Source organism: Trematomus bernacchii, unplaced genomic scaffold (assembly GCF_902827165.1).
Source record: "Trematomus bernacchii unplaced genomic scaffold, fTreBer1.1, whole genome shotgun sequence".
In the NCBI taxonomy this organism is placed as follows: domain Eukaryota; kingdom Metazoa; phylum Chordata; class Actinopteri; order Perciformes; family Nototheniidae; genus Trematomus; species Trematomus bernacchii.
The window spans coordinates 6106050-6121528 of NW_022987567.1; the positions used below are offsets into that span (position 1 = coordinate 6106050).

Sequence of the window (15479 nt, forward strand, 5' to 3'; positions counted from 1 at the left end):
GCAATGTTGCATTCATATTTTGTTGCAAATGGGGGAAAAAAACATAAAATCGAAAAGTAAAAGCCTACAAATATTTGAGTTATTTGTTAAACTTTGGATGCATTTTCCCCCCCCAGCCTAATTGTCCAATTCCTTAGAATCTTATGCCTCCATGACTTCAAGGTTCAAGGTTCTTTATTGTCAATCTGACATAGCTACAGAGTAATTATGTAGTTGAAAATCTTATGTCACAGGCTTCTCCAACAATGCAACATAATAACATAATAACAATACAGATAGCAAGAGCAATACAAAAAGAAAAATAGTTATAAAATAAAGTGATGATGTGGACTTGATTACTAATGGATTTGAGTTATTTTTTTATTTGTATTTCTGGTCGTAGCACTTAAAAGGTTTGGCTTATTTGATGCTAATGTATCTGCAGCACTCTTGCTGTCCTCAGGTAGTCTCCTCATGGATAATTGCACTTATTGTATGTTGCTTTGGGTTGAATCATCAGGAAAATGAAATCAAATTATGTACAAAATGTTGTTTTTTTCCAATTCTTACAAATAAGGAAACTTCTTTTGTTTTAATATTAAATATTTATGCTCTTCTTTCCACAGATACCAGCAAACCTCATGTCATTTGAATGAGAGCAGACTCCAACCAGCGGGACGTTAATGTGCCAAACTCATGGGGTTTGGGAAGCAGAGACTCAAACATGGACCCCAGTGGAGAGATGAAGAAGTGAAGAAGAAGTGATGAAGAAGTGATGAAGAAGTGAAGAAGAAGTGATGAAGAAGTGAAGAAGAAGTGATGAAGAAGTGATGAAGAAGCTCTTTAAACTGAATAAGTGACTGTGTACGCCAACACCTGCTTTCTTTCTTTACCAGGACTAAATGAAATGTGAACTGTGGACAAATGGAGTTAATGGAGGACTTTGTTATGCTGCTTAAAACATGTGAACAGCGTATGTTTTTTGGCCCATGTTGGGTTTCTGTTTGGGGGAGGATGAGGAGCAGACCAGTGTTATACAGCCTCTCCATGGAGCTCGGGGGTTTTAACACAGAAACCCCTTACCACTTTTAATCGAGTGGTTACATTTGTGAATCTATTTCTGCATTTCATCATACCGGGACAAAGACACGCATCCCAAACTTGTGAACCGACGGAAAATGTGACGGTTTTATTATTACCACGGTGGAAGAGCAGAGGACAGAGAGGAGTCTTCATCACCTTCAGCCCTGTGACTTACAGACTGAACATGTTCCTAAATCGTAGAATTAGTAGTCGTACGTAAACACTAGGGAAGCATGAAGAGGGCTTTTAGAGCCTGAAGGTCACCCCCCCCCCCCCCCTGCTACCTCAGCTGGTAGTCCTCCTGTTCAACAAGGTTTACAAAAATAGCAACGAGTCACATTTTCTACAGAACAAATCTCAACACCAGGTGATCATTACAATCAGTAGCCAATCAGAGGAGCCAGCTGTTTCTAAGCAATGAAGTACAACACTTTGGGTGGGTGTAAATACTGTTTTTATTTGTAAAAGAGTTTATTTTTTGACAGTTGGCCATAAAAGGGAAACATTATATTCGATTCACCAATCTAACACTTTGTTTGAAACTCAAAATGAAGGAATGAGGGAAGACGTTGGTAAATAACCTGCTTCAGAAGCAGCATTGAATTTATTTGAAGGATAATTGTTTATCACAACTCGGATTTTTTTTTGAAGAAGTTTGGACTTTGTTATGGTCACAAATTACAGAGAGAGAGAGAGAGAGAGAGACGTGGTGACATCATTTTGTAACACTCTCACTAATATTGGCTAGCGCTCCAACACATAAGTGAAAGGCGAAGGGGGCGGGATATATCTAAGAGGTTGACCAATCACAACAGAGCCGGCCAGCTAACCAATCAGAGCAGACTGGGTCCTGGTTTCAGACGGAGGGTGAAAAGAAGTACCGGCAGTGTGAGAGAAATAAAGAGCTTTTTAACCATTAAAGCAAGGAGACATGTCACAGAAGAGGCGCTACATACTGATATGAAACTAGAAATAGGGCCTTTAAGATTTTTCCTGTAAAACGATGAATTTAACAACCTTTAATTATGCATCTTGAAACAAAGGGGTTCAAGATAATCTGATTAATATGTTGGTTTGTTTCCAATCTATCTGATGATATGAAGCAAAGATCCCAGTTGTGATAAACCTGAACGGTCCTTTAAGAGTAGAAACATTTCAATGGAGCAGAACTAATTCACTAATGCCATATTTCTAATGTTTCCCTGTTGTAACTGTCAGTCATTTATTTAAAATATTGCAAAAAGTGGCAAAAAGAAGATTGAGAAACAATTACAGTACTTGTCAAGTGTAATCATGTTGTAAAGAATTTCATAATTTTGATGTTTTTCATTCATGTATTGACCTTGACTTAAAAAAAAAAAAATGTGGACTATTTTTAACATTTCTTCAACTAGTCCAAATGTTGTGTGATTCAGTCATGAAGGCTCTGTTTAATATGAAGAGGACCACAGCTGTGATTAAGCCCATTCAATGCAAGTCATATCATTTATAGAACAGCTCATTTCGGAAAGTCCATTAGCAGACCGCTGAAACTCGCCTATTTTGATTTATCGGAGTGTGTATGAAGGGTATAAATTGCAGAAAAAATGGAATTGCATAACCCGAAAAAGTCTTTGCTAATTAATTTTAAAAAAAACAATGGAAACTAATGGTTGCTGGGGAGAAAACACACCATGTGGTCCTTTTTAAACCACAGCACATTGTGAAAGTAGAATACCATTTTCATCCAGTAAAATAGACCATAAAATGTGCACACTTTACACTCATCACCTGTGCATTACTGAGCCTGTGTTTTGGTTTTTATTAAGTATTGTACTATTTTATTATTGCAGACGAGCTGAACAAGGTGTACTGCATTGATGGATATTACTGCATTACTTTTACGATGAGTGTAAACAAACATGTTGCCGTCATGTCACTTTGCTGTTGATGTACACTTTATTCAACGTTTTTTATTTCACACGCTATTTGAAGACTACCACTTCAGTAAATATGTATAATTAAAGAAACAGTTGAACATGTTGGGGTTGTAGCACATGCTTGTTTAATATCTTAAGACTCTGAAGTGAAATTCAAATTATTTTATCTGTCCAGTATAAACTGTATCACGTATACTACGTTTTTAGGTCCCAGTCAGTGGTAGTTTTGATACTTTAAGTATATTTTGATGATAATACTTTTCTACTTTTACTTGAATAACATTTTGATTGCAGGACTTTTACTGTAACAGAGTATTCCTACACTCTGGTACTTCTACTTTTATTCAAGAACAAGACCCGAGTACTTCTACTTTTACTATAGTACAAGATCTGAGTACTTCTACTTTCACTCAATTACAAGATCTGAGTACTTCTACTTTTACTTAAGCACAAGATCTGAGTACTTCTACTTTTACTCAAGTACAAGATCTGAGTACTTCTACTTTTACTCAAGTACAAGATCTGAGTACTTCTACCTTTACTCAAGTACAAGATCTGAGTACTTCTACTTTTACTTAAGCACAAGATCTGAGTACTTTTCCCACCTCTAGTCCCAGCAGAGTACGATGACTGTTTTATGTATTGGATAATAATAATAATTCAAAGTATGAAATTATATACATTCCTTAATATTAGAGCATACCTCCTATCAAACGAGATAAACAAGAAAAAGTGAATCTTACCTCTTATGACTTATGTTGTCACCCTTTTTTATAGCCTGCTTTTATTTAACCCTCCTATTGTCTTCGTGTTCCCCCCCTTACTTTGGTGTTCGCGGTCAAATTTGACCGGTCCTGTTTTAACTGCTATTACATTAACACAAAAACCATTAATCATCACCAAATGTCATTTAACACCCTTTCAAACTGTACATATTGTATCAGACTACTGGTATACATGAAAAACTGCAGTAAATAAGAACAGACACTGAACATGTATTGCGTGTGCCAGGTTTGATCCATGTGGGGGGATGGGCACATAAGAGCGGGAAATGTGTCAAATTGTTCTGTGTGTGTTTGTGTGTGCCAGGTGTGATCCATGTGGGGGGAGGGACACATAAGAGCGGGAAATGTGGTGTGTGTGTGTGTGTGTGTGTGTGTGTGTGTGTGTGTGTGTGTGTGTGATCTGATCCGGATGGTTACTAATTCCTTTTCTTTATGGCTGTCATTTTTGACCGGGAACACCATGGGTGTTACAAAGTTGACTAAATCATCCAAAATCCAATGAAAGTGGTGATCAGCAATTGTATATGTTCAAATGTCTACTGTGAAGGATATCATAAAGCCTTGATGCAATCGAATGTAAAACAAAAAAGTTATGATTGATGAAAGTAGTAAATCGGTCAGATTTGACCCGAAGACAACAGGAGGGTTTGAACCGTACCCATAAAATAGTAGTGTAAAAACACCTAAAAACATACATGCCAATTTATTAAACCAGTGTACTTACGGAATCAGAGACTGAACTCCATCCTAACATCGAGCTGTTGCACGTGACGGGAACAATGCACTGCAGGAATTGTATATAACAGAATATAATGTGGTGCAATGGTCAGAAAACAGAGGAGAATATAATATTGGTGGTGTTTTAATTAGATTTGAAAAACCTAACCCCACGAACAGTCTGTAGGCCTACGTCTGTGTGTTACTGTCTGTGTTCAGGACAAAGTTCTGAGGTTTGGTGGACGGATCGATCCGAGTTGATCTGCCCGATGCAAAGGAAGACATCAACACACACTCTCTGGGGAAACCCTGTGGAGTTTGAGTTTAGTAGAAGCAGAAAAAAAAGAATTGTGACATGATGTCGATGCACAGGACGAGGCGTGCTCACAGTTTCTTTTGTCGTGCCAGAAAATCCACTCATCCAAGTCTAAAATCGTCTGTTTTGCAGAGAACCAAACGCTCACCAAGTCCTCAGCTTTAGAAAAATAAACCTGATGCTTTACACAAGTCGATGATTCATAAAAGCAATTTGCGAGTCGTGTCAGGTAGATAACTATAAAATTACAGACATCTCAGACTGTTAGAGCACAGTAAGTGTGAACAAATCAACTTAAAAGATTTACAACGCAGGGTAGGAATCCTCCTTTGTAACATCAAAGGAACTGAAAAAGGCACGTCACATTTCTCAAGCCGACACTGAAACCAGTCCCGTAGAAAAGTGTATTCAGTGGACCTCACAATATTTCACATGGTACACGACAATGTACCACACCACTCGACACACCAATCAGAACACAGCGTCCTCGGGCTCCTCTGGAAGAAAAGAAAACCGTGATGATATTTTTACCTTCGGGTCAAAATCTGATGGCAAAGGAAGTGGTCTCCTTTATTTACAGTAACTGTGTTTAAGGCAAGCTTTCTTTAAAAGATGTTATCGAACGTGTCTCATCCTGATAAAAAAAATCCTAAATGACTAAACCATGGATTAAAGTCAGCTTCAGATTATTCTCCCCGCACAATCTGCCAGAAACAGTTACGCTTAAAATCTTTACATTAGAATTAAAGTGTGGTTTATTTTGGAATTTAGGTTTTGTTGGTGCCGATTTATCGTCCAAGTTTAGAAGACCTACAAGGAGCCCATCAGATCCAGTTTCCTTCCCTTCCTTCGATGTGTGAGTCTGTGTGTAGAGGAAGAAACAGATAAAAACGAAATGCTTTGGTCCATGCATGTTGTAGGTTCGTATCTCAGAGCACACACTCTGGTCCTAGCAGTCTGTAGATTCAAGTGGCTTCTATCCGTTCTCCTTCCACAGAACTAAGTGAATGCTATGGTCCGGCATGCTGGTGGCGAACACCAGTCCAGAGTCATTGTCCCCGTCCAGGCCGTTGAGCCAGGAGGTGACGCCGGGCAGGAAGCTGGACCCCCGTTTGGACTTCCTGTAGGCGGGGAGCGGCCAGCGGCCCGAGATGGCCTCCGTCCTCAGGTCCATCACGTACAGGAAGTGGTTGTCGAAGAGGAGCGAAAACACCTCGCCGAAACTGAGCAGGGAGAGGTTGGCCGGGTCCTGCGTCTTTATCACCCTGAGGACACGAGATAAGATCATTGTTAGAAAAATATCACTGGTCCCCGGCTTGAGCTTCAATCTCAGGATCCATGTATTTGTGATCCTCTCCAGAATGGAAGTAGTCATCACATACAGAGCATCAACTAGTTCCTGAACAGTGTCCTTCACATGCTGATATACAAGAGAGGGAGTTACACAGTCACAAGATGGAGGAATGCCGGTTCTTCTCGGTAATCATACATCCTGTCATGTACAAAATAGGCCTACTGAGTTTTCTCTAAAAATTCAGATTTTCTCTCAAAATCCTGACTTTTTTCTCAAAATCCTGACTTTTTTTCTCAAAATCTTACTTTTTCCTTAAAATCTCAAAATTCTGACTTTCTCTCAAAATTCTGACTTTCTCTCAAAATCTCTAAATTCTGACTTTCTCTCAAAATTCTGACTTTCTCTCAAAATCTCTAAATTCTGACTTTCTCTCAAAATTCTGACTTTTTCTCAAAATTCTGACTTTTTTCTCAAAATCATTTTTTTAAACTTTCTCTCAAAATTATGTATTTTTTCTCAAAATCTCTAAATTCTGACTTTTTCACAAAATCTCAAAATCCTGACTTTTTACTCAAAATCCTGACTTTTTACTCAAAATCTCAAACAGTGTCCTTCACATGCTGATATCCAAGAGAGGGAGTTACACAGTCACAAGATGGAGGAATAGAAAGCAGTATTCAATGTTTACTTCAGATTAGCTCCACGTCAGAAATGATCATGCTTGTCATATGTCTATCTCCATAGAGGCTGAATCATCATGTTAATCACATAGCTATCATATGCCTCAAACAGTCCTGATGCTCTTCTAGGTAATCATACATCCTGTCATGTACACAGCTACAGTTGGGATACCTTTGTTATCAGGTGTACTCTGATATTAGGAGAGTACATTCACAACAATAAGATAAGATGGAACTTTATTTTAAGTTCAGGCGTTTATAGCAGCAACAGGGTCAGAGTTAAAAACAGGATACACACAAAGTAAAAATAAAGACGAAATATACCTCAATCTCAATTCTATGTATTTACCTGCAGGACCCTCCCGCTGTGACAGCTTCCACAGTTCATAACATTTCTAAATAATATGAATGTTGAAAGCTGTTCTGCTTTGAGACATATATGATTCAAGTATAATATAATTACTATTTCTATATATTGCACTACACACACAATTCGTCGACCAATAAATATTTTTTTTGTTAACTATAGCCATAGTTTCTGCATTATTTGTGACTGTTTGCAACTTAAAACAAAAAAACAATTGATCTAATATATCATATTCCAATTACTTGTATAGACTATTTCTATTGTATTCTATTTTATTGTATTTACTTGCACTATTATCTGTGTTATTGTGTTGCACTGTTGGAGGAGCCTGTGACCTCAGATGTTCATTGTCATATCTACACTGCACACATGACAATAAACTTGAATCTTGAATTGAATCTGAGCTGTTTTGAGTTTGACCATCTAACAGAAGCTACAGAGCAGGTGCTGTCCCTAAATGACCTCCGAGATGTTTCCTATCCTACCTGAGAATCTCAAAGCTGGCGAAGTCCCACTGATAGACCCCGATGTCTGAGCTGCAGACGATGTAGCGCCCGTCGAACTGCAGGCGGGGCTGCAGGCTGATGCTGCGGTCCTCCGACACCGAGAGCGTCTTCAGACACTTACAGTTGATCTCTCTGCCTAAAGGCCACACCTGAGGGACAGGGGTTACCACATCAGATGCACGCTTACCAGTAAAGCAGCCCACATGATAAACAATGAGATGAGTGAAGGAAAGAAAGGTCTAGAAGAAAGGACCCTTACCTTAATTTCATACTTATCAACACTCAGGAGGATGTAATCCCCAGGGCTGTGCACCACAGACTCCACTTCACTTTTCTGCAGAATCACCTGATGGGGGGACACAAGATGCATGTTTCTAAAAGTGCATTTGTGGACAGCAAATAGTACAGACTTATTACAACATATTTGTTTGTTACAAATCCTCCTAAGAATAGAAATCACAACATGATTATTTCAGTAAACGTGTGAATAATGTACACAAATGCTAATTCCCTCTAATATTGCACATTTTGAAGCAATTCCAATATCAGATGATTTATCTATTCTTTGTAAATCTTGAAGCCCTGGAACTATCACATGACTCAGGGGCCGTTTCTCAATCGCGAGGATGCTGGCTTGGTAGCACAGCCGAGCCGAGTATCTTGCTTCAGAAGCTTGGCAAGAATACTTCCTGCTATTCGGAAAACGAAGAGTGGAACAGGCTAGCAAGTGTGCAGGTGTGCGTCATATGAGGCCCCGCCTTACATCTTCCGCCACAGATTTGGGGAAATTGGTCCGTGCGCAAAGCATTGTGGGGATTTTAAGGACGCGAAGTCTACCCATGTGCAGCCTCGAAATTTCCCCCAAACCAAGGACGCGGCCCTCGGTGGAATTCCAAGTATGCTGGAGATTAGAACAGTCCTTCGGCGGCACTCGATGACGTAGCATCCTTGAAATATTGGCTTGGAAGCCAATATCCTCGCGATTGAGAAACGGCCAGGGTGTTATAACAAGAGGAAGTGGTGGGGGGGGGGCATTGAATGAGTGACCTTTCAGTCTGAGTGAGAGGTGAGGATCCTGACCTGGACACACCAAGCCGATTTTGGCCGACGATGAGCGTCGACACGCCCTACTCAGATTGGTGTGTCCCGCACCGTCGTGTCTTTTCAGCCGTGCCAACACAACAGTCGGGGGTCCGTCTGTGTCAGTTCTTTGGTGTCAGCTTGGTGTGTCCGGGCCTTAAGAAGCGAAACCTCTCTCCCCCCCCTTCCTCTTTATTATATATTTATTTTTTGTCTTTGTATTGTTTTATTATTATTCTTTATTATTTTTGTTTTGTCCTGTTAGTCTGTCCAACACTCTCCTACATTTTGGCTACATGGTCTGTTTTGGTTATACTTGTGGTTTGAATATTGTACGCCTTCAAGTGAAGATCAACTATGTATGGCTTGTACAATTGATGTACAATAGTAGAGACTAAGCTGAACACTAGTGGCTTTGAACTGTTCAATCTAACCTATCAATGTACCAAATGTATTTTCTATGTGTCTGGATCCTGACCTTGGTGACCCACTCGGTATGTCCGGTGAGCGTGTTGAGGCAGGCCCCCGCAGACAGAGCCCACACCTTCACCGTGAAGTCAGCCGAGCCGCTCACCAGCACATCCAGCTCGTCGTTGTAGTCCACGCTGAACACTGAGCACACACAAGAGTTTATCAAAAGGTCAGAATATCAAATGAGTGTTCTTCCAAGTACAGAAGTGATGTCATACATTCATAAATGTCATTGCTTTCGGTTGATTTGGATTATCCTTTGTGGACATTTTTTACACTTTACTTACATTGTTACAGCAAGTAAAGAGCCAAACATAGCTTAATATGAACTAAGAAGCATGCATAACATATTAATGATAAAAGTAGAAAATACACAATTTACAGTTTACAAAATACACATCCAGTACCAGTAACAGTTTTGAGATAGCAGCCAGGTGACAGTATTTAAAGGTGGAAGTATATATTGCACAGTTATTTACTTACTTGTATATATGTATTGCACATAAGTAGTATTGCACAACAGGGGTGGTATAGTCTAGTCTTTGTTGTTATGTGTGTGTGGGGGTCTACCAGGGGCCGTGGAGGTTATACAGTTATACACTAGAGCTGCGTACGCTGAATGAATTGAGGCAGTAATGATATATTTTGGTAGGCGAAAGTTAGCATTGCAAGGATCCCTTGATCAAGATCACTGGCAAACACACGATTATAATACTTAAAACTTTTGTACGGCAGGATAATCTCCACATATTAACGCGCTTTGTGATTTTTAAAGTTGTCTCATTTGGTCACTTGTAAGCAACCGCCTTTTTATGACACAAAGAAGCTTCAGACATGTCGTAGAACAAAAAGGTGAACATCTCCTCAGCGTGTTAACCACAGACCTCAGGCTTCTATCTAAAACCACTTGTTTTATGACTCATCCCTTCACCACTGTTGAAACATGTTATATAAATACAGTTCATCACACGATCACATGAAAAGGCCCAGACCAGATATTATTTGAACAGTATTTCCTACCTGCTCCTGTGTGGCCCCTGAACTGCTGGATTTTGGCCCCTGTGCTCCACTCCCAGCTGGCGATGGTGTTGTCGAAGGACCCGGTCACCAGCTTCTGTTCATCGAACTTCACCGTGGCGCAGGTGTGCGTCTGGATTCCATAAATACACTGCCCGGTGCGCACATCCCATAGTTTGGCAGAGAGGTCGTCAGATCCTGAAAACAAGAGGACAGCTGTGATGATGTGATGATGTGACACCTAATGTTTCTGTTAGCCCGTATTTAACCAAAATAAAACGTGTAGTCCGACAAATTTAAATCTGCCCGGTCATATTGTCCAGTAATAATAAATACAATAAAATTAGATAAGTGTATTAAAAAAAAAGCCTTATAATGGCAATGGAGTACACTGGAACGGTTTATATTCTGAGGGGAAATTATATTTGAAGGTCGCATAAGGGGCGTACAAATGCCGCGTTTTGTGCATGATCAAATCCACTGTTGTCAGATGTTGGAGAAAATACTGTTGTCTCCTCTTTGGGTTTGTTTTAATGCACTGATATCATGTGTGACTCTGAACTGTGTACGACCTTCCAGCTGCCTCTCTATGATAGGAGGAGGCAGGGCATTTCAGGTTGTTGATCTTTATGAGTAGACAGACACATACTTGTTGTCTCCTACATATCTCATTTCTATGAGGCGTGAAGGAAGTCCAGAAGACGTCACAGATGACCCATCGCAGATGACCCGACGCTTTTCCGACACCCGCGGCTGATTTTGGCGCCACCTCGATTTACGACTTGGTTGTTATCTCCTGTATTTTGGACTATAATATAAGCCTGATGTTGTTTCCTGCTCCGTTGAGCAACATACCTCATGTGTGTGAGTTAACCCATATCCTCTGTATGTGATGTAACTCTGCTCCTTCTTGCAAGAATAAATTAGTACCTGATTATTGATTCTCAACCTGGTGTCGAGTGATATTTTCCTAACATCAGAGAAAAAAGTAGTTCACCTTTCAACTTTAAGCAAAGTAGAGACAGAAGGAAAATTTTATTTGCTGTGTGAAAAGTTGTAATATGTCAAAGTGGGGCTATTTAATGAATAATAATTATGTTTTCTCTCATACATGGTCACATACTTTAGCTTTACAACAGCGATTGCACTGCAAAAATAAGCGATTAGGATGCACCCTGGTAACCCGAATCAACAATTCTTCTTACAACTGGCATAGTTAATACACAGGTAATGGCTGTACAGTATAAGGTAATGTATCCAGAGGTCAGAGCAGCGTACCTGTGCAGAGGAGGCCGTCCTTGTAGTAGAGGGCGTAAACTCGAGCGCTGTGCCCGATGAGGGAGGAGGTCTCGAAGGCCTCCTGGTCCTGCAGCTGCACCATGCGGAGCTTAGCCTTCAGGTACACCCCCTTCCAGTGTGGGGCGTCCTGAATGGACTCATCGATCCTCCAGCCCAGCTTCCTGCACACACCCTGCCACACCTCAGTGCACGAGTTGATCAGCTGCAAGGAGCAAACAACACATTAAAGGTCACCTATTGTGCAAAATCCACTTTCTCATGTCTCTTCTACATCAACATGTGTCCCCTCTTCTTCATGTCTCTTCTACATCAACATGTGTCCCCTCTTCTTCATGTCTCTTCTACATCAACATGTGTCCCCTCTTCTTCATGTCTCTTCTACATCAACATGTGTCCCCTCTTCTTCATGTCTCTTCTGCATCAACATGTGTCCCCTCTTCTTCATGTCTCTTCTACATCAACATGTGTCCCCTCTTCTTCATGTCTCTTCTACATCAACATGTGTCCCCTCTGTGGAAAGAGACTCTGAAAGTTTCAGGAACAAAGATTCTCTCTCTTTTTGTCCTGATCCATTTCTATAAAAACCTGTCTGAAAATGAGCTGATCAGATTTTGGCCACTTTATGATGTCATAACGATTTTTTTGGCTTGTGTAACCATTAGCCAATCAGCAACCAAGGTAACCCCCCCCCCCCACCTTATCACCTGAATCTCCTCCTAGAGCACCATTGTGTTCTTTTTAACCAAATATCTCTCAGAGGGGCGTGGGGAGGGGCTCCTTATTTTCATCTAAAGTAACAGACAGAGAATCAGCACTTATGAAACAGGGCTGAAACAGAGGGGATTATGGGATGCTGCAATGATCTGTTTGGTGTTTGGAGAAAAGGATACAAGATTACAAGTCCGACCAGACGTTTGATGGCACCTTTCAATCAACATCCAGTAAATTGAAGTTTCCCGAAGATACAGAGCCTGTACGAGTTTAGACAGGAATTGAACTTGCAGCCTGTATGCGTTAATCACTAAAAGACATCATTAGTCACCTTATTCCACTGCTTGCAGACCAGGCAGCAGGTCAGCAGGGTCTCAGTGTCCAGCCAGTGGATCAGGCAGAAGGCCAGCTCCAGGGGAAGCAGGCGCAGGAAGTCTCGCTTCAGCAGGGTCTCCAGTCCATTGGACAGATGACGCAGCTGCACGGCACCACTGAGAGAGATGAGGTGGTCCAGAGACTGGTTTCGCTGCTGGTCGTTCAGAGTAAGGAAAGCGGCGGAGACTGACTCCAGCCACCCCTCAAAGGCTGCCTTCTCCATGGGCACATGAGAGCGACCTGCAACACCTACAGGGCAAGGCAACTTTATTTATAACGCACCTTTCAACACAAGGCAATTCAAAGTGCTTTACAAACATGAAAGACATTAAGAAACATATTATAAAATGGCATTTAAAAACACTCATTTAAAAGCAAAGATAATAAAACGTGAATAACAAAGGTACATGAATTAAAGTGACAGTGCAGTGTGAGATACACACATCTGAAATGTTTAGCTCTGACTCTCAGTCATTGCTCACTTTTTTAGCAGAAATAGTTTTCTTTGACCTCACTTTCTTTCTACTTTTTTAACTTATCCTTTAGTTATTTCAAGTGTTTCATGCTAAGCGAACCCCCCTTTTGAAAATGATAATCTGCAACCCAATATTCCGAAAAGTCAACGGATCCTGGCCGTATTCGTGTAGCATATAAAATGTATTTGCTCCCAGACATTCATGTGGCTTGCTAGTTTTGGACCTAATTTGTACCCCCCATACACGTAGGGGACTTTAAATCAGCCCATCATTTATCAGGGTATAGGCAGGAATCCTGAAGTCAAATGTAATACCTTTTAAGACCTTTTTGAAGACCCTTTCCATACATTTTAAGACCTCATCGCCACTTTGAGTTTTAACCGGCGACACACTTCACCTCACATTTACTATATACAGTATTGATTGTCCTTCCTCCTTATCTTCCAACCATTTGGACGCAAACTTGCATTTCCCCATAACGATGTTGTTTAACAACCGGCGTAAACGGACCTGCGCGCGCTATCAAGCAGTGAGCGCGCGATGTCCTGTTCAGATGACGTCAAATCCAACGGGATGCCATAAATAAACTACACAGAATCACACTACACACCTACGCTATGATTACATTCAGGCAAACTGTAGAATACAACCTCTTTGGACAATTTATATACTTATTGAAAACAAGCTACAAAATGTAATACATTGGAAAATGCCGTTTAATACTTTTTAATAGCCTACATTTTCGCTAAATTGATTTATCAACTTTTAATACTTTTTAAGACCCCGCGGACACCCTGTTTAAACACAAGATGACACAACTATTGTAAGAAGCCATAGAGTAGACATCTGAAAAATAATGTGTTTAGGATAACTTGGGAGATAACAATATGATGTTGTACCTGATCATGCAAAAAAGATGTCTTGACTTTAAAGGGCTGTAACATATGTATGACAGTTTTACCAAATTGCAATTTAATAAATCCTGAAAGAGATGAAACAATGTGTTGTATATCTGAGAATCTCATTACATAAAATATATAATATAGATGCAATGAGTTACACAATGTATCAACCATTTGAGTGAATGGATATCTTGCAGTTTAAGATTATCATGTAGCATTTTCATCAGTACTGTTAAGATTACTGAATGGAAATATCTTCTACTACCTTGAGTGACAACTAAGTATTTTACAGAAAGCATAACCCCCACTTTATGATGTTAAAATGAACATTTTAAAAAGGCATACTTGGTGGTCTTGAAAACAACAGAAAATGAGTACATGCATTAATCGTTTACATAATCCCATCAAGCCAAACAGTAACATGTCAATGGAATACGTTGGACTATTTTCACAACGGGTTAAACAAACGACCATTTATGATAAGTTACATTACATTAGTATGGCTGTATACTTATGAATTTATCCAATTTTTTATGATTTTACAAGCCAAAAATGCACGTTAGCCAGAAGCTGCATCCAAGCAGACACAATGATTTGACGCTTTTGTGTCAAATAATTCAATGGCATAGTAAACTGCTGACAACAATGTGAGGTAACTCTTATGAACAATTGAAGTCCATCTGTTTGTGCATTCAGTCTGAATAAACTACCTGGCTAGTTAGCAACTTTTGTAGCAAACGTTAGCTAAGTAACACAACTAAACATTAAATAGCAAACTGGCTACCACTAGTAACACCCCAAACAAAGCAATGAACAGGATACATGACTGTTAGTAAATTAAGTTACATTTAAAAGTATAAACTCAAAATGTCCACCCACCAGAGAGTTGCAGGGAGTTTCTTTATCGCCACTTTCCTGGCTTACTGAGTTCACATAGCGAAGTTAGCTGTCGTAAGCTAACGCTAACCTGACAGCAAGCAAGTTGAAAGGATTGTCCAAGTAACCTAGCTTCGTAGCTAACGTTAACTAACCGCCATTATGAGAGTACTTGATCATTTAGATGTAAAATAGAGCGTTTCTAGCAGAGTAACGTTAGTCTTCTATTCATTGTTTACGTTAGTAGCATTAGCGTAGGGAGATAACGTTAGCAGGTTTCTGACAGCATGAAACCGAAGATAATGGGAACGCTATCTGAGCAGAAGGGAGGAATACACCCTCAGCTCTGTCTGACAGGAGCAGCCTTGGGAGTATTTACCTCTACCCCGAAACAACCAGAAGCATTCAAGTGGACTTCTATAGAATGACGTTATTAATTCATTCTATATCCATCCGATACACTGGAAAATCAATATTGTTTTGTAGTTGCCTTAGTATGCTTTCTCTTCATGAGACCTAATTTGCCTGAAATACAAAACATAGGGCTTATTTACATGTTTTATAAGCAGGTACACTGGCTTCCGGTGTCACACACAATATGGATCGGGTGAAATATGTGACAGTAT

General features: G+C 40.1%; 2 protein-coding genes across 4 annotated transcripts in view; one reads left to right on the forward strand and one right to left on the reverse strand.

Moving 5' to 3' along the window:
* The window catches only part of LOC117478721 (ras-specific guanine nucleotide-releasing factor RalGPS1-like), a 53254-nt gene extending 50170 nt beyond the window's left edge, over nt 1-3084 (forward strand). For all 3 annotated transcript variants that reach the window (XM_034125624.1, XM_034125623.1, XM_034125625.1), the window contains exon 20: nt 606-3084. In XM_034125624.1, coding sequence (XP_033981515.1) covers nt 606-635 — 30 coding nt within the window. In that variant the 3' untranslated portion in view covers nt 636-3084. The remainder of the gene's footprint in view (nt 1-605) is intronic.
* A 1528-nt stretch (nt 3085-4612) lies between these two features.
* Nucleotides 4613-15151, reverse strand: fbxw2 (F-box and WD repeat domain containing 2). The gene is made up of 8 exons (XM_034126024.1): nt 14857-15151; nt 12556-12848; nt 11493-11715; nt 10218-10412; nt 9205-9338; nt 7906-7992; nt 7626-7795; nt 4613-6064 (listed from the first exon to the last, which is right to left on the reverse strand). Exons 2-8 carry the CDS (start codon nt 12820-12822, stop codon nt 5776-5778), a joined length of 1365 nt encoding a protein of 454 aa, XP_033981915.1. The 5' UTR covers nt 12823-12848; nt 14857-15151; the 3' UTR covers nt 4613-5775.
* Nucleotides 15152-15479: the final 328 nt, after the last annotated feature.

Coding starts and splice junctions, on each gene's coding strand:
- fbxw2 (XM_034126024.1), bottom strand. CDS start 12,822: ATGGAGAAGGCAGCCTTTGAGGGGTGGCTGGAGTCAGTCTCCGCCGCT. Junction 7,796..7,905: donor TTGATAAGTATGAAATTAAG/GTAAGGGTCCTT, acceptor CCTGTCCCTCAG/GTGTGGCCTTTAGGCAGAGA. Junction 6,065..7,625: donor GCCAGCTTTGAGATTCTCAG/GTAGGATAGGAA, acceptor TCGTGTCCTCAG/GGTGATAAAGACGCAGGACC.